This window comes from Amphiura filiformis, chromosome 16 (assembly GCF_039555335.1).
Source record: "Amphiura filiformis chromosome 16, Afil_fr2py, whole genome shotgun sequence".
Lineage (NCBI taxonomy): Eukaryota > Metazoa > Echinodermata > Ophiuroidea > Amphilepidida > Amphiuridae > Amphiura > Amphiura filiformis.
Window position 1 is genome coordinate 62432849 of NC_092643.1, and position 27864 is coordinate 62460712.

The following is a 27864-nucleotide window of genomic DNA, read 5'->3' on the forward strand; positions in this document are numbered from 1 at the left end:
TACCAAACTAGTGCGTATAAATAAATAGCAATTCCCAATTTCACCTTATCTTAAGCTTGTCTATGTGCATTGAAATATGGCATCGGATATTTAAAACCACAACAATTCCGGACAATTATTGAGTAGTTAAATATTTTAACAATTGAGAAAAATTTCAATAGAATTTGACACATTCAATTCAATATAAGAATTCTTTGTATGGAAAACATGTTAGATTTAAGTTTAACAATATATGGAGAGACATTTCTGACTTGAATCTTTAAAAACCATGATCACATTTTAAAATTACGATTACAACTTCAAAGTTTGTTGAACAATAACAATAGATTTTGAAACATTTTATTCAAATTAAGAATTCTGTGGATGGAAAACATGTTAGATTCAACGATTTATGGAAAGACATTTCTGAAAAATCTTGATCACAATTTAAAACTTTGAAGTTTGTTGAACAATAATAATTCATTAACTCTTATTTTCTCTTAATTATTAAATTGCGGAAGATGTGTATGCTTGACAGGTGTTTCCACACTTTATCGTGCCATATTTGGAAGTAGTTTACTTCAATTCTGTAGGTTAATGCCCTTATTGGGCGATAAAGGAAAGTCTTAATTGGTTGTATATATTCAATGAAAATATTGAGGGGGAAAATGTAGATTTCACAATTTTAGAAGGTAATATGCGAAAAGAAAAAAAAAGGTTTTTTTAAGCTTACGCAGAATTGATGGAAATTGCAGGAAATTAGTGCTCACAATTCAGATTAATTTGGTTTTAAGACGATGAAGATAATTTTATGTTAGTATTTTGTGAAAAGCTGTAAGCAAGAAAGGATGCTGGAATTTTATGATGATTTATGCCGCACTTAACATGCAAAATTTGTGCGTGCAATTACGGATTTTGTGCTTAAAAGAAGCAAAATGTACGGGCATGCATGAACATGCAAATCGTTCCATGTTAATGTTGAGGAAATATTTTGTGGAAGTGTCTGGAGCACATCGTGGTATCTGTTACTAAGCTTAGGGATCACCTTGTCTTGGTGATCTGACTTTAAAAAAGGATTTCTTGTTCAAATTGAAGTTCAGCAAAACTTGAGATCTGCCTTTTCTGAGATGTATATTTTTTGTGAAACAGTCAGATCACAGTGCTTGTGCTGCAACTTTGTATTCAAAGGCGTAACATATGATCATCATTGGCTTCGGAACTCCCTAGTAATTTGGGATGTGGGGCCCCCATACCTTCCCTTCAGCCCCCCCCCCCCCCCAACACATAATTCCAGGTAGAGTTTAAAAAGTGATCAGAGACTGGAAAAATAGCCATTATTAATTATTTTTACCTATTTTTTGGCCAATTTTCTAACTCCTCGGGCACCCGCAGAACATGTCATCAACAAAATTTGGTTTAGTCAGGCCACTCAAAGTTTAGCATACATATAATTCAATATTAAGTACCTGGATTCACTTATTATATCAGAGAGTGCTACCATTTGGTGGATGAACCAACTAGCTAGTATATGTGCAAAGTTAGGATTTGCATCATGTAGTTCACAAACTAAATTATATCTCATCCTATACTCCGCCCGTGTGTAACAGAGATATATCCAAATAGTGTTGTAGCCAGGATTTTTCCAGAAAGAAGGTTGTGGGAGAGATTTGACAAAAAGGTCTAAAAATCTAGAGTGCTTCAACATTGTCTCTCATCATCTGGATAGAGTGTTATAGCCTGTGAAGTATCATAATTCCTGGTGGGGGGAGGAGAGCTGCATTTTGGCTACCCCACTGTATCCAGTGAGTGAAGCACACAATGTAAGGTGGGTGAAGCTATGTGCTCATCATAAATCCATTTAGGTAACATATGTCAGGTAATCTCACAGTTACCTGGGTCTTGAAAAAAATCACAGAAGTTTCAAATGTGGCCCAAATCATGGATGGAAAAGTAATGGAATTTTCATTTTGATCTGGAAAAGCCAAGAAAAAGGCTCCAAAGTCGTGGAAATTTGATTATGGAAATTCCAGAAGAAAGTTATAAATTGATGCGTAATCTGTTTTCAAAGGGAATGTGAGATGCAAACCTCATAAAAATGAGGGGAGGGGAGGGGCAGAAAGAGTGAGAGAGTATAAGTACATTTTGAAGAGGAATGGTTAGAGACCAATGTTAAAGTTGTCCTCCTATCTGTTGATCTGAAATTTATAGTGATTAGATCATTTAAAAGTTACGGAACTTTTATAATTTGAAGGCTGTGGGAGCCCTGATTTGGTTCATATCATGTCTTATTTTTTAATATGTTCTTGATAATTTCACAAGTCAAGACAAGCACTCGCTTGACTCACCTAAACCACATCACAGTAGGCAATCATCATGTCCCATCATGCTTCTCTTCGGAGCCATTCATACAACCAGCACATAATCTGTCATTCTTGGCCAAATTACGATAACTATTTTGACTATGAAGTTTGAGATTAGAATTTTAAGATATATATATAACTGCCCGTGCCCGGGGGAGGGGGTACTTAGAACAAATGATCATACTGGGACATGCCGCAAACATTGGTACCATTTTAGACCCCATTTTTCGAGGCCAATTTTGGTATGTGGATGGGTCCTTTTTTCACAATTTTCTTGTTTTTGTTCAAAAATAGCCCAATTTTTCCTCACTGTAGCCTATATTCCTGCAATTTCCCCAAAATTATAGGGAAAAGTTGTAAAAATTAAGACAATTTGTGTTAAATTTGGCTGAAAATATTTCGGTATATCGATGGATTCAAATTTCGTGAAAAATTTGTATTTTGATGGGTCCACTTTCAAATTCTCAGTGGCACACCACTACCCAAACCCAACTTGGGTACCCACGGTTTTAACTGACATTGTTGATGTTTTGTGAACAGTGATCACTATTATGCATCAAAATAGTTCAGTTTGAATAAGGTTCTATGCTTATGTGTAATCTGTAATCTAACTCAAATTTACACAAAGCATTATGGGAAGATGTGTTGGCTATTCCAGTTGAAATACATACACCCCCTATGGAAGGCATGGCCTTTATCTCTCACACAGGGGATGTAAATTTCAGATTGCATCACCCATTCAGGTAACCCCATTTGAAATTCATACTCCATGTGTAGACGATTAAGGGACTGTGCAAAGGCCAAGAGAGGGGTGGGGGCAAGCAATTTTCAGCATGCCATTTGAAAATTTTACTCCTCCCACCCCAGGCTCATAATTGTTGCACATGGGGTGTATGAATTTCAAGTGGGATAGCCCATTTTCTCCTGTGAGCCACATCATGCAAGCTGTATTAGGGGTAGTCTCAAATGGGGGAGAGGTGGTTCATGGTTTAGCAGATCATTGTTTTAAAAGTAGCATACTGCACTCACTAGAAGATAATATTATATCATCTCCAGTTGCACAGTTCACTAACAGCCTTTTAATAATCATAGCTCAAAAAGAGTCAAAATATTTGAGTTTTTGTACCCCACGCATCCAAAGGTTGTACTATGAATGTACAATCATTTGGGGCTAAGGAACTGTGCACTGATAGATGAGCATATTACTATTAGGGATCCTTGTGTCTGGCTGCAAAGTAAAATATAGTATGGGTACCCTTCCCTTAGAAAAAGGGCGTAATAAATTGACTAACTTTAACAGAAAATCTATTCACACAAAATTAATTTTGGAATAACATGAGAAGGATTAAAGCAAGAAAATGAAAGCACTATTTTAGAGATTTATTGGTTAATACATTACAGCAACAGAAACTCAACAAAACTTCACTTAATCCATTGCACCTAATTAGCACCCTGGGTATTTAAGTCGGTCTTTTGGAGGGGGCGCTTATTTGAAATAAGGTAATGAAAGTTACTAATTGGAATTTCAAAGCATAAACATTCAAAATACAGTGTATCTGAAATCATCATAATCCTAAAATCCTAAACTGGAAAGTTTAGGTAATTTTACTCACACATTTGATGGAATTTAGTTGTACATGCATTGAAAAAGGGAGGCACTTAAGTCCGATGTATATCCCACTTAGCGACGCGATTTGCAAGAGGCTGCTAAGTAATTTGAGCTGAAAATTTTACGACTTCATGAAGGAAATTCCTTCATGAGCAGGTTGGATTTGGTTCAACTTTTGGGGGAGTAGGCCAGCGAAGTTTTATATGAAAGCACAGAGCGGGGAACAATTCTTTGCGATACTCGGCGATATTTTGATGAAGTATACATGAATGCCTTCGCGCGAAGCTGCAAATTAATATTTTCATCACAGCTTCTCGCGAAGTGGAGTATACATCGGACTTTAGGCAGCTATGACTCAAAGTGTGTAAGGGGCACTTATTATATGGTATTTGGCAGGTGATTTTAGAGGGCTTTTTGGTGTAATGTTATGAATCATTCAATCATGAGTCATGAATCGGGTATTTAAAATATTAATAGAAAAATGTTTTAAGTTTTGTCTTGTTTGTTTCTGTTGTTTGTTATAATTTGCTTTGGCTCAGACTCTCATCAAGGTTGCCAAACCTGCGATTTGATAGCCCAATGGGACAACTTTTGAAATTGGGCAACTTTTGACAATTTCCTGCCCATAGAAGCCAATGGACTTTCCAACAATGGCTCCTGCGACTTCTTGTTGTTTCCTATCCCCTAGAAACCAATGGTTACAAGAAAACTTGGATGATTCTTTTTGATTATTTAACCCTGACTCACTTATTTTGAATGCTTTTACCAATTGTTGTCCTCCGAATGCACAACTCATGCTTGTGAGATGTAATTTTAAGACCATCTTTCTTCAAGTTGCTTCTCATCCAATAATGCTAATACCATATCTTTCTTCAAGTTGCTTCACGTCACAATAATGCTGAACATTTGAGTTTGAGGGTGAAATATGCAGTTTGAGTTCACATGGTCATTGTAGACGGCAAATACCTCCCCCATCCTTTATTCTTGTAACATGAGTTCAAGGCCAAGGGCAAGTTACATTCATCGTAGAATGGAAGTAGTTATTGCCCAGTCTCCGCCCTTTCACCTTGTCTTTAGTTCATGTTGTCAACGACCCCTGCATTCAAACTCGCGTACATTTTTTACGATTCGCACGGCATATTCTCATCATGATGCGCACAGTTCGCTTCCATGTTGTGCAGTAATTTCACGTATGAACTATACCACCTAAGAACAGTGTTGATTCAACTTCATCTGTGCAGACCGAGTTCCATCATGAGACTACATTGATATAACCAACATGGAACTGTGCCATGAAGTATGCAGCAATTCTATTATGTAGTGCAGGTCAACAACCTTTCTGTTACAGCCGCTAAGATTCAAATCCCGTTTTGCATCTATCCCAAGCTAGCGAGACACATATCGCCCGGGGCTAGCTGGCTAGACCTTGTCAGTATTACATTCGGTGACAACGCTAGAGTTTTTGCCCATCACTACTGCTATGGTTGCGGCAACATGCCTGCTCGCTCACACGTACGCGTAGCATACCAGTGACGTTGCACTGGAACATTAGTATCTTCTATCGGCAGACAAACCTTAGAGCGGCAATTATTTTGGCCAATTCAGGGGAGTCGTCTGGCATTAGCAAATATAGACATTAATTTGGCTCAGATATATTCCCTGTTTGCTACAGCCCCACCCTTTACAATTTCATCAGCGTCGTCTTTCTCGCAATTATCCTTGCTCTGCTGAGTGCGCACATACTGTATTGGCCCCTTTCTGCTTCCCAGAATTTCAGAAAGTTTATAGAACTCAAGTATCTCAAGGTCAAAAGCTTTATAGAAAAACTGCAACGATAGTTGTACTTTGCAAATCATGATATCATAATCTGTGGTCTTACCTTTTAGAATGCAATTCTCTAGGTCAAAGTTATCAAATTTTAAGCCAATTTCGTGCATTTAGGGCATTTTCTATGTACAGTGGATAGGGCTTTTAGCTTTTGCCTTTGATGAGGTCATACACCCGACCTTGATTTCCCAGTAGCCAATCGGAATAATACAGCGATATCGCAAAAACAAAGTTGCACAAAATTCAATTCTCGGCGATGACCGAAAATCCATCCTGCAATGAGAATTTTCATCGCATAGTACATAAAAATCTGCCTCTTAATTTCATTGTGGCATGGACTCAATATTGGACTTAAGTCATGCAACACTAGAAAGTAACAGTATTCTTTGATTGTTTAAGTATATAGTGGTATGAAGTTGTTTCTAATTTTCTCATGGTGCTCATGGATATATCAAGATGATACAACAGTGGCACAGCGGTCTAATACTGTGACTCATTATCTCAAGGTAGCTTGAGGTTGTGGGTTCGAGTCCCTGCAGCACCAACGTGTTGAGGAAAAGGGCAAAAACCACTATTTTGATAAAAATTTCAAACAAATTCAAAATGTTCATATTTTCCCTCCTCAGTCACTTTTGCTCCTGTGGCCCCAGAAAAAATAAGATGTTGTGACAGCCTTCAAATCAAAATTTAAGGATGAGAAATGCAAAAAAACAACAACAACAAAATATGTTTTTAAAACTTGTCGATGATTGCAACCCATTGGTGGCCACAACTTATCCATTCAATTGCAACCCATTTCTGGCCACCCAACCTATGTCATCTTCTTTGACAATGCAATGCTGTACATGCCACGATGTTGGCGTCTGACCAGAAAATAATACACTACTCCTGGCTGGCCGTCTGCATTGCCATTTTCTTGTCGAGTTAAAATAGCTGGAAATATTCAATACATATATAGGATCATTTTCAGTGCGAGGGATTTCGATACAAAGAGCTATAACATCGAGTCAAATATATGTTACATTGGGACCTTGTCAACTTGTACGCTTCCCTGAGGAATTCCTTTTGAAACCTAACCTAATCATGGTGTTGTGATCAATGAATAGTGGCGATAAATCAAGCTGTTACACTGTAAAAATATACATCAATTGTGGGGGAAGTATCAAAATAATAACAAAACTTTGCATGATGGGTAAGATTTTTTCTAAAGGGAATACAATCGGGCGGATCGACTGTCAGCCCCTGGGCCAAGTCGAGTACACGGAAAATGGAGGGTGAAGTCCGCAGGGTCTGTGAACTTCCCTGGCCGTTCGGCCAAGCGACTACTACTACTATAATGGTCACTAAGCCTGTCTGACGACAGCTTATTGTTTGTCTAGGGTGATCCAAAATCAGACGTATTTTGTTGGTAAATAGAGAGTTGATTCATGTGCAGGTTGTTGGTTGCTAGGGTGTTCGTCAGGGTAATGTAAGTTGACTTATCTGTGTCGGTTTGTTTATGTGATACACGGCCTGAGAAGAGTGTCTAAGAATATGCATGGTTGTACGTTTCATATCTTTTCAATGTAAAATTTTCTTTTATTATCCGACTTGAAATAGTACTGTAGGCACGCTGTTATTTTTGCGTATAGAATTTTTCGTTATTTTTGAAATTATGCAGGTTGTTTGTTTGGTGGAATTTCTGTATAAAGTAACTTAATAAATTATAAAACTGTATTTCCAAGTGGTGTTATTTTCGCAGCTTAGACATCCACTCGCGAAATTCGCAAGAATAAAACCCTCATGTAAAATAACAGTATATACAAGAGGCATAGCAACAAGGTGAAAACATTGTGTGATCAAAACATATTACAGAAACCTTTTCCCCAAACAGATTATTTGCAGACAGCCACAACCCTGTATGTGGAAGCAGCAGGTTATTACTACAAAAACCATAGGGCATGTGGTTGACGTGACCAAGTGTGCACAAACCAATGTTCAAATGACCGGTTAATTTGGAGGTTTACGCAACCTTTTTGGGGGGACTTTTCTTGAACTGAAGACTCTTATTAAGAGACAAAAAAATTGATTGAAGGGAAGTAAAAATGTTGAGTTGAGACAAGACGAGTGAGCGAGGGCAAACACCGTCAGTTTGCTGAACTTGCGATGGCTATATGTTTTAACTCATTATGTCTATGATTATGTGATGCACAAGTGAGTTAAAGTGGTATTAGGCATGCATTAGCTAGTGTTTACAGACCCACAGTGGAAATTAAACATTATTATTTCTTCTTTACTGGGTTAGTTTGATATCATGCACAAAAATAGCATTCTTAATTTCAATGAAAATTAATATTATTTGAGAGCCATGTTTCTTTGAAGAAGTTTGAGGGTTTATGAAATCATTTACCTGCAGCTGTTTTCGAGAAACAAAGGTCTTGGATTTGAGCAGTTTTGGCTGCGATCCAAGCAAGGGGGTAAATGTTAGGACACTTACTGACGATTCCTCCTGAGTTTAGCTGGGCAACATTGCCCAATGTATGAATTGTGTCGTTGTCCCCTACGGTAACTAAGCAAGAGGAAATCCCTTCCTTTCTGTGGGGTGATGACCAGGTCATGTTGCATTTATTTATACAGTGTATAGCTGTTCTGATTGCCTGTTTTCATCACTGGTTTCATCACAAAAGAATTTTCCAGTTAAAGTATTATGGATATCTTATGAAGACAGCAAAAATTAAGTATGTCTGTGAAAAGATGTGCTTGCATAATCTTTTTATACATTTGTGCACTGTTATGTACTTGAGCTTATAAATGCAATAAGGGGCTGTGCAATAATTATGAGACCCCCCAGGGGGTAAAATTTCCAAACGGCTTGCCCAAAATTGCTTGCCCCCCCCTCAGCCCGCCCAAAATCGCTTGCCCCCCCCCCTCACCTCTCGGCCTGCCAAAAATCTTTGCCCCCCCCTTGCACATGCCAAATTTTTGGGATCCCAATTTGCAAACCTTAAATGGTCTACATGTATACATGTTGTGAGCGCAGCGAGCAGAAAATTTGCATATTAAGCGTTTCTGTACGACTTTCCTAAGCCTTTGTAGAGCGTTTTATTTAAAAGGCGCCCCAAGAATGTGTGCCAAAAATTGCTTGCCCCCCCCCTCTCGGCTTGCCAAAAATTGCTTGCCCCCCTCTTACAGCTCGCCAAAAATTTCTTCCCCCCAATGTTACCCTCCCCAGGGCTCATAATTATTGCACAGCCCCTAAGGAACCTAGAATTGTGATTTTAAAATATTGAAACGGTTCAAAATTGGCAAAACATGAAAAATGAATTGCAAAAATGTCCGCTTTTTTTGCACCAAGAGGTGGATAACCTGCAGAATTTTGAACTACGAATGACATTTGATGACAGATTACATACCTTTCAATGTGAAAGAAAAAAAGGACTTAAGACCCATCCACCCCAACATTGACCTTCATGCTATTAACTAATGCTAGGGACTATGCATGCTCAATGGATGAAGAATGTGGTCGAACAGGCACTGTGCACATTATTACACTACAGCAAACCAAATTTTATTCTCATATTCTAATTTAAATACATTTTAGTCGGATATTGAGGAACATTGTTTACAATTTTTGTTCTTCCATTTATCTTTTATTTCTCACCTGGATTATGAACTTGGCTCGTTGAGATTTGAAAGATAATTGAAGCGAGGGGGGAAGGGGGTAAGGGAGATGTAGTAGAGAAGAATGGGAAGTAAACAATTCATACAAATTTGAAGAATGCCTGAAAATGGCTTGTTTCCATGGTTTTATCAGTAGCATTTCTGAATGTACCCAACATTTTAGCCTGGCCCTGGGCCCTATCCCTACCCTCCCACAAAAAACAATCTTGCTTTTTTACAGATCAAATGTGATGCATTTTATCAAAAGGCAAGTTGAAAGAGGCTGTATCTATAGCTTATAATTGGCGAAAATTATTTGGTTTTTGTTATGTGCGCATCAATAAAGTCTGCTCGCATAAATTTGCATAAGCGTGCGCTATTTACGCATTATGCAACTAGCGTAAGTGCTACACCCAACTACGTGCACACAATTCTATATCAATAGACGGTGTCTCTTCTTTTTCGCCAATTTTAAGCCAAACATTATATATACTTGGCTTGAACAGAGTAAAAAAATACAAATCTCTTCAGTGTTCTGATTAGGCCAAGTAAAATAAAAAACATGTTTCACGTCCGGTTTTTGAAAAAAAAGGAGGAAGAGGGGGCTTTTTATTTTTTATCGCAAAATCAGTGTAAATACCCATAATTAGAGCTGTTTTAGCGTATACAATAATGCCTGGGAAAAGGAGGAGGCCTCTTTTTATTTGTTGTTCTGAGAGATAGGCCCCCTCTAACTATTACAAAACCTTATAAAAGTGGTTCTTGTATATTAGCAAGGCTATAGAAAGCATCTCTACTTCCTAGACATATTTTGTGAAAAGTTATATCTGAATTTAAAAAATAAAAATAAAATTGAAGAAACCTCAAAAAAAGGAAGCGGAGGGGACGTGAAACATGTTTATTTTTTATTTTGCCTTACATCTGAAAAAGCAGATGTCCACATTTTAAAATACAAGGTGGTATTTGAGTTGTAATATTAATGTTGAATTTTCAGATTTGTTTTTCTTTTATGGTCCCATTTCCTGAAGTTCTGAAATGTCGCATGTGGTTCCTGATCAGCTGTTTGTTCTTGTAACAGGAAAGGAAAGCACTTTGGGTTTAGACTTTCTGGTCTACTTTCCTTTCCTGACTTACCATTTACACTTTCGTTTAGCAGTACAGTAGTCTATAATTCCATTTGAAGCCCACACTCCCCCTGTGGATGATTTAGCTAAAGTCATTCACAGAGGGAGTATGGGTTTTAGATTGAATAGACAAATTGAGTAACTTCCATTTCAAATACTTGCTCCAGTGTAGAAGATATAGATAAAGCCATATACAGGGGGAGTATGGGTTTTAGAATAATTAAACCTAGCCAATACTGTTCCTGAGAGGAAGAAGGCCCCAACTCCATCAAAACGGTTTTTTTGAGATATTATTAATTAAGAAAAAACTTCATATTTGGAAAAGTTTTAGAGACAGAATGTTTTATATATATAACTTCGGGCGATTGCGTCATCACACCACGTGGGATGCATGCACCAACAGCGCATATATCAAGTAGTATTTTGTAGTACCTGGTACGGTTAGGGTCAAGGAAGCATATATTGAGTTTCGATAGTGGTAACCTAACCCTAACCGCCTAAGGGCTTTTTGGCGACGGGAAGGGAAAGAAGGAAGGAATAAAGAGAGAAAACAAAGAAAGAAGTTGTTTGCTCAGGTGGGATTAGAACCCGGGACCCCTCGCATGCCAAGCACTGGGCCGACAACACTTAGCCACGGGTGTTGGGCTTCGCTGGCCAGCGAAACCATGCCTATATATCACTTAGGGCGATTGCATCATCACACCACGTGGGATGCATGCACCAACAGCGCATATCAAGTAGTATTTTGTAGTACATGGTACGGGTACTAATGAGACCACACTATAAATAAAGTAAAAAGTGTTCAGCTCTCAAAGGGGCATTTTATGAGGTGGAAGTTTATGATCTGCCAAAGGTGCCAAATGGCAGCACTCTAGATTCCTGAGAACATCTTAACTAGAGCGATAACCGCACCATAGCTGAACCATGTGGCTTCGGCAGTATATTGTGGTAGGCCTATACCACTGTCACCCAGAGTCTGTAACGGACATAATCTCCAAATGCTACGAAGGTATACATGCACGAGGTAAGTTAGGCGGATGACTGTGACGATCTGATTCTGATCAAGCAGCAATACTGTGCTGGATAGTATTAATTTGAATAAGACTGTTTCATTAATTGCTGTTTCAATATACCTTGATCGTGGGAAGCTGGCATTTTGAAAACTTGACTTTTGACCTTGTATGACCCCCTTAATGACCTTAAATGAATTTTAAAATATTAAAAACATGTTAAGAATGTCATAAGGATCATTGCATTTAAATTTCAGCTCAATTGAAGCATTTTGAAAACTTGACCTTTGACCCTTTTATTGCCCCTTAATGACCTTAAATGAATTTTAAAATATATTTTAAATGTTTAGAATGTCATAAGGACCATTGCATTTAAATTTCAGCTCAATTGGAGCATTTTGAAAAACGTGACCTTGGACCCCTTAAAGACCCCTTAATGACCTTAAATAGATTTTAAATATTTTTAAAATGTTTAGAATGTCATAAGGATTATTGCATATAAATTTCAGCTCAATTGGAGCATTTTGAAAAACTTGACCTTTGACCCGTTTATGACCGCTTAATGACCTTAAATAAATTTTAAAATGTTTTAAACATGTTTAGAATGTCATAAGGATCATTGCATTCAAATTTAAGCTCGATCGGAGCATTTTCGGTTAAAATGACCTTTTTTGACCCCTGTGACCCCTGGATGACCTCTGACGTTTGGAAATATTTTTATTATATTCTTTATGTTTTCCTCTTTCATATGACACCACTCATTTTGAGATATGTCCATTTCAGACCAAATGGTTAGTTAGTAACCTAGTGAGCTAGGAACCTAGTAACATACACTAATATAGGCTGATACCATTCCATGGTTCAGCAAAAATATAACAAAACCTCATTTTGGCCTGTTTGAATCCATGCACATATTTTCATGCAGTGATTTTAGGCTAATGTTGTTACATAATGGAATTTGTGGTATCATTTATAAATGTGTGGTGTCAAAGACAAAGGTACATTGTTTGTGTGATCATGGTCTGTGCTACAGACTGTGTAACTATATTACCCAAAGGGAGAGAAACTACTGGGAACCACACACTCTTGGAAACCATAGTGGTAATACGCTCGCTTCTCACTTCGCTCGCTATTTGAGGGGCGTTGCGGTTTGCGAATGGGGCTTGTGCCCCCTCAATTGCTATTTGAGGAGCATCATGGTTTGCAAATGGGGATTGTGCCCCTTCAATCGCAAGTAGTCGTTGATAAAGACTAATGTGATCATAAAGTAATATCATAAAAATTATCATAACATAGGGTCAAAGGGCAACTTTCATTACATATTGACCGCTCCTCATAAGTAGTATCCAAGTAGTAACCACACTCTATGGTTTAACCATTTTCTACCATTTAATTATAAGTTGAAAAAAAATTAACATGAATTTGTCATTGATTTTATATTTTCAGGGCTCAGACCACATAGTATGTAGTGCCATAAGTCGGTGTGGGACATGGCTAGCGTATTCTGATGTCGACAAAGTCAGGCTTTACAACCTCATTCTTTCATCTGACAACAGCGCCCTCTCACCTTCGGTTAACAAGGTATTACAAGTAGAAATTAAAATGTGTTCAATTCAATTGGAGAAATTAATTTTATTTTGAGATATTTAAAAGAGATACTGCTTTTGGTATGCTCTTGTGGTGAACAAAATAATGGAAGAAAGTTGAGTGCTTTTTAGTTTATTTACTTATGTCTATAATTCGCTTATGTCACTTTCAGGGGTACTTATTAATATCGTGAAATGAAAATCAAAATTGATCATTTCCATGCCTAAACAATAAAAATACAGTGTGTACGTCCAAAGTCAAAGTCATCATAATTCTAAACTGACAGTTTTGGATGGTAATTTTATTTATTTAAACATTTGACAGAATTTAATTCTACAGGACCGTTGAAAAGGGTGCTTTCACAGTTGTCAGTCGTCACTTGACAAATCGATGGGGGCCTTTATTAGGGGAGGGGTGCTAATTAGGTTGAATATACCTGCGCAGGAAGTATGGCAAGCAACTGATTATAACAAGGAGTCGTCCACTGAGTCCCAACTCTTTGAAAGACAGATGGGCATTCTGACCTGTGAACCCAGGCATGAACTTAAACTGAATCCTTCCTCTACACATACACATGTTATTTGTTTTATGCTTATAAGTGATGACTGAAAACTTAGCATTCATATCATGATGGACACATGAAAATATTTCTGCATGACTATTGCAACTTCCTGTCGGCTAAGGTGTCCTGCCAAAATGTTATGACAGAATCACGCTCTGATGTTCTAAAAATATGTGTTTTAAACAAACGCGGTCAATTTGGACACAACTGCCTAGTCTCGTACACAGCTGTGCAGTCTCAGACCACTTGATTCTGCTGGTAAGTCTGACACCTTTTAACACCGAAGTTTCTCAGTCGTCAACCCAGAATGAGGGCGTCCTTCTACCATTTACATTATTATAATTGCAGGTACCCATCATGCCAACCTCTCTGAAGCCAGCTCATCACATGACCTTCACCTCAGATAACCGTCTTGTCCTCGCGTCCCAAGACTGCTCCGTCCAGGTCCTGGCTATGGACAGTGTCCAGCCAACCATGTTGCACTCATTCCCACCTCAGGCCGATTCCATCAACCTGCTGTCTGTCAGCAAGGATGGTGGCTTTATTTCAGCAACTGATCTGGCAGGAGAGACTCATGTGTATAATATGAACAAAAGAAAGGTAGGTAAACTTCTATCTAGTATGTGTGTTATAATGCATAATACCCGGGGGGCACTCACATGTTAAGGTGGCACGGGTATGTGCGGCGGTCAAGGGTCCCTTTTTCAGGCTCTCTGGCAGTTCCTTAAGCCCTACATTTGGATCTGCTCCAGTTCTTTGAGCCTCAAACTCTGACAATTGTAGCTCTTTAAGCTCAAATATGGAAATAATTTAGAAATTTTTAGCTCAACAGCCTATAATTTGGCCCTAATTTCAGTTCTTCAAGCCCCTATTTTGCCCGAAAATCAGTTCTTAGTTCCCAAAGTTTGGCGCCGCACACCCCTACCAAAATTTAAGTTGAGTCCCCCGGGTATAATAATGAGCTAATTTGAAGATTAAGCCTAAATTTCATCTAGCACCAAAATTTCAATGATGGCTTTACTTGGAACTTGGTAAGATGATAAAATGAAAGAAGCTATCTTGTAAGAAGGTTGTAATGTTCAAAATGTATGCAGTGAACCCAACATCCAAGCTGTTTTTTGCCTAAGTAGAAGGAAGGGAGGAAGAGAGAAGATGTAGAAAAAGGTGTTTTCCCCATCCTGGTTTTGAGCCACCGACCCCTCAGGTGCCAACTGCTACATCAGGGATAGCAAGCCATGTGTGTGACCATCACCCAGGCAACGATTTTGTGCTTATATAGCTGGATTATGCCATCGGATCACATGGAATGCATTTCTTGCAGTTTCTTCTTACTGTATGGTTTTGCATGGTCTAGTAACGTAAGAGTTAATAAGCTAGTGCTTGATAGTGCCCTTGCATGTATATCAAAGGGCTTCAAGCCAGAAGTGTGCTTGTCCATTTTATGGGTAATGTAATTTCCCCCCCCCCCCCCATTTCAGCTTGAACCTGGCCATGGTTTATGTGCCACAGTGTCGATGTCCTATGATTTCCTGTGTAAAATTAATTGTTTTGATCACATTTGAACAAAATCAAATATTATGGTTTTGTAACCAGTAGTGCATGGACATAAAATAGTTATATGATATGTATTTTCTCCATAACAAATATGAAGTTCATTATCAATTTACTTGAAACATTTGTTGACATTTGTACAAATTTGTTAAAAATCATTTAAAAAAAATACATTTTCAACACAAATATCTCAACTCTCATCACTTTTCAGAAATGACAGCTGTGTAAAATATGGGTGTGTATGATTTATCATGAAAAATATTTTGGTCAAATTTTGACAAAATCACAAAAAAGGAGTGTTCAGATTAATTTTAACACCATCATTAGAACCTTTGTTCAATGAAAATGTGGCTTCTATGCTGCATACATTGACTATTAGCCACAATGGGCTATTCCACTTTAAATCCATATAAGACATTACCTTAAGGGCTGGGGTATGAACGTTTGGACAGTATTTATTTTGGGACATTAGAGCACATCAGACATATCGAATTGCATTCTGAATACGAAGAATGTCATTCTGATATCAAATAATTTTGGTTTTTGAAATTCGCAATTTAATACACATTTTATGGCAAATCATTAAAATTGATATTTTTGATATTTAACAGTACTCAAAGTAAACTTTATAAATCTGATGACTTATACTTAACGTGTATGTAGGTGGGATGAAATGCCGACGATCAATTGAAAATTTTGACCTTTCGTATTGAAGATATGGATTTTTTTCCCAAAACACCAAAAAAATTTGGTCTTTTGGGAAAAAATCTATATCTTCAATATGAAAGGTCAAAATTTTCAATTGACCGTCGGCTTTTCCTCCCTGCTACATACACTTTAAGAATATATCATTAGATTTATATAATTTACCGAGGACTGTTATATATCAAAATTTGAAAAATATCAAATTTTTATAATTTGTCATAAAATTTGTATTATATTGTGATTTTCAAAAATGAAAATTATTTGATATCAGAAAGACATGCTTCATATTCAGAATGCAATTCGATAGGTCTGAGGTGCTCTCATGTCCCACAAAAAATACTGTCGAAACGCAATAAACGCTCATTTTAGATCCCTTAATCTGTGTGAATTTCAAATGGAGTCACCCATTTATGTAGTCCCATTTGAATTCACACCCCCTGTGTGATAGATTAAGGTCATGTCTTCCACAGGGGATGTATGGATTTCAACTGGAATAGCCCAATGCTCTCAGTCCCTATGGTACAGTTCAACGATGGCACGGTGGCTCAGTGGTTACGGCCTTGGACTCATAATTTGAGAGCTTGCTCGATGTTGGTGGGTTCGATTCCCCATCCCACCACCGTGTTGCGCCCTTGGGCAAGGCGCTTTGCCTCGATTGCCTCACCCACCCAGGTGTAATGGGAAGCTGTTAGGGATAGTCACAGTCGTTGTACTGATGGGCCCTGCGCCACTTGTAGGCTGCAATCGTGGTTCCGACATATTCTAATGACGGCGGAATAAATGTAAAGCGCTTTGAGGCTGTTTACGGCATAAAGCGCTATATAAATATCTACATTTTTTTATGTTTTATTTAACGACCCCCATTTTGTTTAATAAAAACAAGCAAAGTTCAAATTTTGAACTCATGTTGTGGAACATGAGTTTTTGTCCCCAATATATCCAAAGGTCATTCTATGAGTGTAGAAACATATTGGGGTTAAGGAACTGTGTCCTAGAGATTGTCATGTTTGAGATCCTAGTGATTAGGCCATATAAAATTGATTTCTTGGTTCTCATTGCAACCCAGATTATTTTATGGAGTCAGTCCATATGTTTTTTCTTTTTCAATTGTGAATTATAACTCGTGATTTTAAAGGTGCCTTTCGTGATCCACAGCCTCATCCCCCACTTTCACAAAAAAAGTTGAAATATTTATAGCACTGGAAACCTCTGGCTACATACTGTGTATTTACAGAAAATTTCTTGCAGATTAATTCGTGTAGCAAAAATATTGTCAAATTTGTATTTCACCAGAACGAAATTACGACACAGTGGCCTATGGAGCAGTGTAATACACATAATCATGCATAAGTCGCAAACACAAAATCGGAACCAACAGAAATTTTGGGAATATGCTCTTTTCTTGAATATCTACTGAAAAATGCCATTAAAGAGGATACCAATATCACAAAATGTTCAAGAAGCAACTATTTTACAAAACTTTTGTAGTATTCTACCCCTTGGAACCTAAATAGTTAAAGAAAATCATTGTTTTCCAAGAATGCGTCTAAAAAGTATTGCGACTCCTAGCATTGCCAATTTTCCATCGAAAAAATTCTTGCCCTCATCAGTTCATAAAAATCCTTCAGACGAGAACCTAAAAATTAATTTTATGCGGCTTTTTGGTAAATGTTAAAGGGAAAAAAATCCAAAACTATAGCTTACATGTAGTGTGCCCCTAAGCTAACCTTTCATTAACTCTGATATGTGCAGAAACCTTACATAATTTGTCCCCACTATGTGGAAAGCACATACCTGCAACCTCGTTGACTTAGAAATGAAAAATAATTACACCTCATAACAAATATGATGTAGGTCTTTTCATTATGAAAATCTTGTTAAGCGATCCCATTTATCAAATGAATTGTGTTTCATAATCACATTTGCGTAAAATTGTCTGCGACTGGCTGGCTGGCACGCCATCGTGCAGTTTTCCATATTCAAGGGATATGTTAGGTTTATATTTCCTAGTAGGCGTATGTTTAAGGCATGTCCTAACTTGTTAAAATAGCTCCCATCCCCTTCCCAGGCGTTTTCAGATGAATATTTTGCAACCTAAACATGGATTATGTAAGCATTTTTCAAGAGGCTGTAAAAATATGTGGTTCATGGAAAGGGTGTCAAGTATTTCATGTATGCGAATTATGAGATAAATATTTGAATGCTAACACTTATTATATTATGTATACATATATTGTTAGGTGCCACTTTATATGGCCACTGAAAGTTGTAACCTAACCTGTTATTTTAAAACAGTTTGTCATCACAACCTCCCCCCCCTTTTTCTTTACATTTTGTGTGTTGTATAGTTTGTGGAAAGTCATTTACATATTTATGAATATTAATGAGCTTATTTGCATATTTTGCCTGACATTCCATTAATCCACTCTGCAGCCTATACACCAATTAACTTCTAACTTAGGAGGGTGATAGAATATGATCACCTTTTGTGCTGTATAGGGTTGTGTCATGTTATATGCAATTTATGAATATTAATGACATGATTAGCATTTTCTTTATACAAATGTTTGCTATAGGGCCACCACAAACTGCATAATTCTTGTTTTACCTTATTACGCTGATATACGTTCCATTTTGAAATTTGCTTGGGTGTGATAACCATAGTAACTTGCCTAGGGAGATACTCAACTTTAATTTTGGTAGGAGTGTGCAACACCAATTTGAAAAGCAAAGTTTGGTAAAAGAAACCAATTTTGAATAAATGGTGTTTAATGAACTGAATTTGCATAATAAACTTATTGGAGCAAATAGGTCTCAATGCTTTGTGTCCGGGACATAGGCTTTAACATGATTTTTTTTAGATTGTCCTCAAAATATCAAGAGCTATCTCAAGAACCACTTAACCAATTTGTTTGTACTCATTTTGATGTATTTTGCATGCTGATTCCAAATATGATATAATGTATAATTCTGAAATTTGTGAAATTTTTAAAGAAAATTTGAAACTTGTCCATATACATGGAGAGAGTTAATGAAATGGTAAGAGCAGAACAGTGGTCTTGAGGAGCTGAAATGATATAAAACTTTATGATAGTGGGGTTTCCATCGTCATTCAAGTATAAGAATTCCCAATTTCTTATTTCTCGACCCAAGGGCAAGAGCAAAATTGTTCAAGTGATTTGTTGAGTGGCCTTTCTTTTCCTCGTTCTTTTTCCTCAATCCTATTTTTTTATTTGCTCTTCATATAGGCAAGCATTTTGCTTGAGCCTGGTCCCATTAGGACTCAAGTGTGTGTCTGCCCGGATGGACCGGTTAAACAAACAAACAAACAAACAAACAATAATTTCCATGTATTTAACAGTTCTAGAAATTGTGATATATCCAGGTCATTTTAAAGTTAAAACTTCCTGACACTGTCAACTGTGTTTGAAATGTTGTAAGTAATAGTGTGCAATCTTTGTACCATGTTAAAAGGCCAAAGGTCATTTACGTCAAATGTTTTGTAAATTTTTTCTCCAAATATACTACTCATCAAGTGTTGCTCAATCAGTTAATTCTTATTCACTTCTTTTGAAACCTAGACTGTAGGCAAACTACCTGGATACAAGCGTCGAGTTACTGCAATGAACTTTGACCCCAAGATGGCCAGCTTGATGATAGCATACAGTGATAGGACTGTAAGTAGTTAGCTGCTTTGATGAATATATTATATATATGTGACATGATCAAGGGGAATGAGTCGGATGTCGCTAATATTGTTTTTGAGATATCGGCAAAAACAGTGTTCAAATTCTTTTGTTTGATATTGTTTTCAGCCATTGATAAATTGCTCATAACTCGGTAACCAGACGTCTAATTTTGATGGGGTTTGCATCAAAATGTAGCATTCATAAACTGCCAGAAAATGATGTAAAAAACTTGAAAACTGCAGACATTCCCCTGGATCATGTCACATATTTAGTGTTGCAGCACACTTTTACAGGAACTATGCAGTATGCAATAATTATGAGCCCTGGGTAGGGTCAAATTGTGGGGAGGGGCATGAATTTTTTAGCAAGCCAAAAAGGAGGGGCAAGCAATTTTGGCAGGTCCAAAATTGTGGGGGGGCGGGCAAGTAATTTTTGGCAGATTAAAGTGGGGGTAGCAATTTTTGGCACACATTTAATCTTAACAGCACAGAAATGTCCAAATATGCAACATTTCCTGCTTGCTATGCTTGTATCTAAACTATTAAGGTTTGCAAATTGGATTTGCAATAATTTGGCTTGAGCAAGAGGGAAAATATTGTTTGGCAGGCTGAGGGAGAAGAATTGTTGGCAGGCCAAGGGGGTGGAGGGCAACCAATTTTTGGCAAGCAGTTTCCTTCCCCAGGAATATATCATAGATTATATTTATAGAAATGTAAAAAAGATCAACCAATATTATCAGTTTGTAAAAGTTCTCAGGAAAGGTTGCAAAAGTGCAAGCTTGTGAATGACACACATGTGAAGGGCATCAGCATGGCTGAAACAAAAAATCATTGTGGCGTAACAAGTTCAAACGATGTACCGCCATAGAGTAAGTATACCTAGCCAAGGTGTTAGCGTTCACACGTACACCGCAACATCTGTACATCGGTTGGGTGGTGTAGCTAACTGCTCCAGGTTACTGTCAACCATTAAAATGGGTATTCCAGTTGAAATCCATACACCCCCTGTAGTAGATTTGATCTTAAGCTCTCACACAGGGGGGTGTAGATTTCAAATGGAGTAATCCGTTCAGGAAACCGGATTTGAAATTAACACTCCCTCTGTGGGAGATTAAGGTCATATCTTCCATAGGGGGTATATGGATTTCAACTGGAATAGCCCAATGCACTCATTCATGACTAGCAAGGATTTGTGAAATTTTCAGATATTTTTCAATTTTACTATGCAATATATGAAGAGCTTAGATGCAAAAGCCCTTACATCCACTTTTTGACTTTTGAGAAAAACAGCTTTTTTTAATTGTGCAATTATTACTTGATCGATTTGATTAAGTTTGGTTTGGGATAAAGTGTTGATGAATAGAAACTAAAAGAATAGGTTTGGTACAATTTTCAAGCCTTCCTATTCATTTTTTTTATATCGCGCCTTTTGTGGATGTAAGGCTTTTTGCAACTAAATAAATTTACCCTTTTCTTAGAAACCACCTTTATGTATAAAATTTTAGCCCATTTTTTGCACTTCTTTTTGTAACTTGACTAATGCTTTCAAAATCAAAAAGAAAAATTGATATATCTCATTTACTTTTGTAATTATGAATTTTTAATTAAATTCGGCAAAATGCCATTTTTTGAGTAATTCTGAAGCTACACCTTTTTTTCAAACATAGTGACCTTAACCCTAACCGCCTAAGGGCTCTTTGGCGACGGGAAGGGAAAGAAGGAAAGAATAAAGAGAGAAAAGAAAGAAAGAAGTTGTTTGCTCTGGGTGGGATTCGAACCCGAGACCCCTCGCATGCCAAGCACTCGGTCGGCGACACTTTGCCACGGGTCTTGGGCTTCGCTGGCCAGCTTAAACCGTGCCTATTTATCACTTGGGGCGATTGTGTCATCACACCACGTGGGATGCACGCACGAACAGCGCATATATCAAGTAGTATTTTGTAGTATACAGGAGGGTTAGGGTTAAAACAGTTCCTTTTGGTTTAATAGTTTAAGAACATTCAAGGCACTCTCGATCAAAAAATTAAAACAAAACAATTTCATATTCATTATAAGTTAGGATTTAGGGAAATTCCCAAAGATTTTCCAGACAGGAAATATACAAAATCTCCGGAATGGAAGGTGGTATGAAAGTCAGAGGTGGATGTAAGGGCTTTTGCAACTAAAGCTCTTCATATGTAGTTAAAGAAGTTTACACATTTGCAAACATTTCAGGCTTTAAGAATTGTGTTTGTCAGTTTTGTTGGCTTTGTATCTTGAGTTAAAACTAGATCATGAAGAGACTTGAATGGCATCGTCAATATTTTGAAAGGTTAATCCACTTCTAGTTATGCAGACAAGAGACCAAAAATAGCCTATGTTTGCAAAGAAGGCACCTAAATGTAGCCCAATTATGTATGCAAGGCACCACAATGAACCCAATTGTGTATTCTATATGTAGCCAAATTCTGTAGACAATACACCTAAATGTAGCCCAATGATGTGTGCAAGCGGGGTGTGCAAAGCATCACAAGGAGCCCAATTATTGTGCATTCCTAATGTAGCCACATTTTATAGTAAGACACCTAAATGAAGCCCAATGATGTTTGCAAGGAGCCCAATGCATTCTAAATGTAGCCAAATTCTGTAGACAATACACCTAAATGAAGCCCAATAATGTTTGCAAGGCACCCAAGGAGCCCAATTGTGCATTCCAAATGTAGCCAAATTCTATAGTGAGACACCTAAATGTAGCCCAATGATGTGTATAAGACTCCACAATTGTGCATTCCAAAATGTAGCCAAATTCTGTAGACATGACACCTGAATGCAGCCCAATGATTTATGCAAGACATCCTTCTTTAAGACGTACCTGGTTGGAGTAGACCATTGTATATAGGCCTGTAGTCTGATACTACTAGTTAAGTATTTGTGAAGTACCTCTGGTTGCGGGATAAGTTTAGCTCATTCTTACTTCAAACAAATCTGGACCATTGCTGAGGATGTGATGGTGGTTTGGCAAACAATTGGTAGTCTAGACGATGAAACTACCCGTTAACCCCTTATATACCAAAATCAGGGTTTTAAATTTTGGGTTTGGAGAACTGTATCAACAGATAAGAGGAGCGTGTTGGAAGATATTGGTACTGGCAAGAAAATATACTAAAATCTGTCTCGTCTCAAGTTGAGAGTAACGCCATGTTGGATTTCGCAGTGGCAGATTTGAATCGCGTGCATTAACTAACCCCATAGGGCATATACACTACACACACATGTAGAAAAGCGATTTGTCAGTACACTGGCGACACAACCGCGTAAACGCACTGATTCGAATCTACCACTGTGAAATCCAATATGGCGTAACTCCCAACTTGAGACGAGACACCTAATGAACCTTCAATAAAGTTGATATCTCGGTGTTCCAAGACCCATGCATTGGTATACCCAAAGCCTAAACTTTCTGTCACTTTTATTTGAATGAAATTACCTGTCCACAATTTGACCTTGACAGATTCAGCCAGACTTCTGCACCCTAGGCCTTTTTTAAAATTTTGAATTTTCATATTTGGTATTAAAATACACAAAAATGTTGTGTAAATGTTTTGCCTGTTTGTAATTTGTACTGCACAACACTTAAAAAACAAGCCTAAGAATACCTATAAATCATTGTTTACTATGGTATTTTGTGGTGAACTTGCACTTCTTGATATTGTATGTGGCAAAAAAAGTGTTCATTAAGTTGAAATGTGTGTTCTTGTAGCCCTGATCATACAAAACTGACATAGATGAGGTGACCCCAGTGCTTATAAACACAAGTAAGGGGTTAGTCTTGTGACATGACCACTGAACAGAAAAGTGTCCAAATTAGCTCAATCTGTGCCTGCGATCTTGGTTAGTCAGAACACCAAATTGAAGCACCAAGATTGCAGCCTAATATATTAAAGATTGCAGCTTAATACTGACCAATGAAAAAACTGGTCATGAAATCCATTGTTATGTAATCTATTGTTGTAATTGCTGAGACTAATTCAGGTTATTGCAATGTGGGACTGCAGAGACCCAAAACCCTTTAAAATTGGAAAAATACACAGCAAATACATTTCAATTCAACAAAATACTGCCGTAGCCTTGTATATAATCTCGGATCAACAATGAACCCTAACCCTAAGACCCTAACCTGATGCCACAAGTCTGACCTGATGCTGAACGTCACAATTATGCACTGCTGAATACTTAATCATTGCTAGCTAGCAATAGACAAGGTGACCTAACCCTAACCCTACCCGAGGTTTTTTGGCTATCGGAAGGGAAAGAAGGAACGAAAAGGAGAGAAGATGAAGAAGAAAGTCACTTGGCACCCCTGGATTCAACCTCGGACCCCTCGTGATGCCACTCAGAAGATCCCCAGCATGTAGCTACACAGGTGACGTTGGCCCGGCCAACAATTCCCTGGGTATATATGACTTGGTCTGATTGTCATCAAGTCCCGTGGAATGCATGCACGCAGAGCGGTTTTAATAGTGAGCTTTAGTGAGTCCTAGTTCTGTTATGGTTAAGAAGGCATATAGGGAAAATATGCATGGTCACTAACCCTACCCAAGGTTTTTGGCTATCGGAAGGGAAAGAAGGAACGAAAAAGGAGAGAAGATGAAGAAGAAAGTCACTTGGCACTTTTGGATTGAACCTCGGACCCCTCGCATGCCACGCAGAAGATCCCCAGCATGTAGCTACACAGGTGACGTTGGCCCGCCAAGCGATTCCCTGGGTATATATGACTTGGTCTGATTGCGTCATCAAGTCCCGTGGAATGCATGCACGCAGAGCGGTTTTAATAGTGAACTTTAGTGAGTCCTAGTTCTGTTAGGGTTAATGAATGCTACAAAGCATGCTAAAGTGTGACAACAGGGTGATTATTTGTACTTAGCAAAATATTTAAACAATATGACTCTGACTTTGTTGCTTTAACGGCAATACAAACTTCTTTTTTTAGGCCTTATCGCAGTTTGAATAACATTGTGTGGCTAATATACGTCATTGGGTATGGATGCCCTAAGTACAACTACAAGCATTTCTGTTTTTTCTTATTAGTATTTACATTGGTGAAGCAGTGTGATAATACCCGTGAAAGTTATGTCAACATCGCCATGTGTTCTGTTGTTACACAAAGACCACAAATGGTATGTTGGAAACATTACTGAAATCGTTGAACTCAACCGCAAATTGCACTAATCATTTGGAGGCGGTTCGGCTCATTTTGAATTTGAGAAAGTCTAGAAGGCAACATGTTTATTGCACCATAATTCCTGTGCCACAGTTTGTGTATTATTAAAATTGTTGAACTGAAATAAACCACTGATTATTTGAAGGCGGTTCCGCTCATTTTGAATTTATTTAATAAAATGAGTCTGTGTGTTTAGTGTATCATTGGTGTTGATGTACTTTCTGTGGAAGATTTAGATATAGGTTTCAAAATAATTAACCATAGCCAATTCTATTTAAAAACATACTCCCTCTGTGGAAGACTTAACTTAAATTTTCAACAGAGGTATGGCAGATTTTAAACGAAATCGTCCAATATTGTGTAGGAGAGGAAAGGGAAATTGTGGATTGTAGAGTAAAGTTTGAAACAAATGACCATACGGGGGATATGCTGCAAATATGGGTCTCATTTTCGAGCCTCTGATATAACAATGGCCCCCTGTTCAGTCAATTTGGTATGAAATTGGGGCATTTTTTTTCCAAATGTTTGACAAGAATACTGCATTTTCACTTAACTGGAGCATAATTATTTAAAAAAACATAAGGAAATTGTGGTAAATTTGGCCAAATATCTGGGCGCAGGTATAAAAATGGGTCAAATTTTCTTAGAAAATTGGTATAAATATGGGCCCACTTTCCGATTCTTGGAGGCACGTACGAACACAAACTAAACTAGAGTACATCCCTTCACCCAAACCAAACTTAAGTACTGTCCCTCTCCCAAACCAAACTTGAGTACTTCCCCTCGCCCAAACCAAACTTGAGTACTGCCCCTCTCCCAAACCAAACTTGAGTACTTCCCCTCACCCAAACCAAACCTGAGTACTTCTCCTCTCCCAAACCAAACTTGAGTACTGCCCCTCTCCCAAACCAAACTTGAGTACTGCCACTCTTCCAAACCAAACTTGAGTACTGCCCTCTTCCAAACCAAACTTCAGTACTTCCCTCGCCCAAACTAAACTTGAGTACTTCCCCTCGCCCAAACCAAACTTGAGTACTTCCCCTCTCCCAAACCAAATTTGAGTACTGCCCCTCTTCCAAACCAAACTTGAGTACTGCCCCTCTCCCAAACCAAACTTGTGTACTGCCCCTCGCCCAAACCAAACTTGAGTACTGCCCCTCTTCCAAACCAAACTTGAGTACTGCCCCTCTCCCAAACCAAACTTGTGTACTTCCCCTCGCCCAAACCAAACTTGAGTACCCCTCTTCCAAACCAAACTTGAGTACTGCCCTCTCCCAAACCAAACTTGAGTACTAACTGCCCCTCTCCCAAAGCTCGGTCAACAAATTTTTTTGTTGGCGGGGTACCCGGAACTGATAATAGGATCCAAACATTAATTGCATTCATGCTGCCCATAAATTTTAAGTATCTGTCACCCCCAACAAAGATCCCCCACATCACTTTCATTGTACTTAGAAAATATAACGTCTGTGCATATATACCACAATATCAGTTTGATGAAATGCGTGTAGTTATACCAGACGTTGTCATTATGCAACCAATCAGTCTGGCACCGTTTTGAGTCTCGCACCGTAACCTTGACATTCTAACTCGTCTGTGCGTCTGCAAAAAAATAAGGGGGAAATAATAGCAACTTATAGTTTCAAGGACATATCTGTTGGATGATTGATGCGCATATGATGGATTTGAAATGACATAGGAACTCTCATCAGTGAACTGATTGTTTGAGAAAGTCTCTTATCATCGTTGTAAAGATAATATTGCGATGTTTTGCAGAAGGGTTTTAAGAATCAAGGCTTTTGATGATGGAAATTTATGAAAGGGTACTCCTTGATCAAGAATATTCCTATAATAGTATAAACGCATAAACAATATCATGTGATAAAGTGTTATCATACTGAAATGTGTAGCAAAGGATCTTCTCTCTCTCTCTCTCTTTCATTCCTCCAGACTCATTCTCATCTTTCTCTCCCATTCTCCCTGTCTTTCTCTTGCTAGATATTGTTCTTTCTCTTTCTGCTCCCATTTCTCCTTTATCATTCTCTCATTCGCTCTCTCTCTCTCTTTATCGTCTTTCTTTTCTTTTTCTGTCTGTATGTTTGTGTATCATGGACTTGCATTACTTGTTTATTTTATAGTTAGTTAGTAAACAGATGGTTGACAAAACACACATACTTATACTGGATCTATGTAGAGATACTCCAGATAAACACTTATACTTATACTGGATGTGAAGTAAAATCAAAATAAAACATAACGGAGACAGGAAACAGTATACTTTAGCAAATTTTCGGTACCAAGGCGTTATTATTTATTGCTTACTTTATTTTGTGTTTTACATTTTCTCATGCCCTGCTGCTAAGTGTGTGATTTTATTTTTGGCTTGGTTATACAAATTGGTGTGTAAAGGATCATTTAGGAGCCTCCCCTGTGGTGAGCATTTCATTTAACATGTTATGTTTTTTTACCTGTTTCAGTTGAAGGAGTTCAGTGCTAGCACATTGTCTTACACCCCATGGTCAAGGACAGTTTACAAGTCGGGCTTGCATCCGGCTTGGCTCTCCAGAAGAGACCTGATTGGTCAATTGACATTCAACCCTCAGAATTCTGACCAGTTTCTTGTGCAAGATCAGCAAAGTTTCACCATAATCGACAAAGCAAAGGTATGACAATAATATCTTTTCTCAAGTCTGATAAATGTGCGACTAGTCGCATGACTAACATATTCTAAACAAGGAAATACTATTGGAATGAAATATTTGTGGTGGTTACACAGTGTTTAAAAAATGTGGGCTTTTGCAGGTGACTTGGTTATTTCTTCATGAATAGCCTGAGTCCGGGGGGGGGGGGGGCTACTAAGTACAAATGACCATACAGGAATGTACCACAAATGAGGGCCTCAAATACAGCCTCTGGTATAACAATGGCCCCTTTTTGGTCAATTTTGGTACCAAGTGGAGCCTTAGGTCTCCGGTATAAATGGGTGGGATTTTCTTGAAAAATTTGTATATTTATGGGTTGTG

At 38.0% G+C, this 27864-nt stretch overlaps 1 protein-coding gene across 1 annotated transcript in view; it reads left to right on the forward strand.

Annotated features, from left to right (window-relative positions):
- Window positions 1-27864, forward strand: part of LOC140136322 (U3 small nucleolar RNA-associated protein 4 homolog) — a 121613-nt gene that overhangs the window by 64940 nt on the left and 28809 nt on the right. Inside the window, exons 11-14 of the mRNA XM_072158048.1 lie at window positions 12995-13129; window positions 14046-14297; window positions 19535-19630; window positions 27319-27504. Of these exons, the coding sequence (XP_072014149.1) occupies window positions 12995-13129; window positions 14046-14297; window positions 19535-19630; window positions 27319-27504 (669 nt within the window). The remainder of the gene's footprint in view (window positions 1-12994; window positions 13130-14045; window positions 14298-19534; window positions 19631-27318; window positions 27505-27864) is intronic.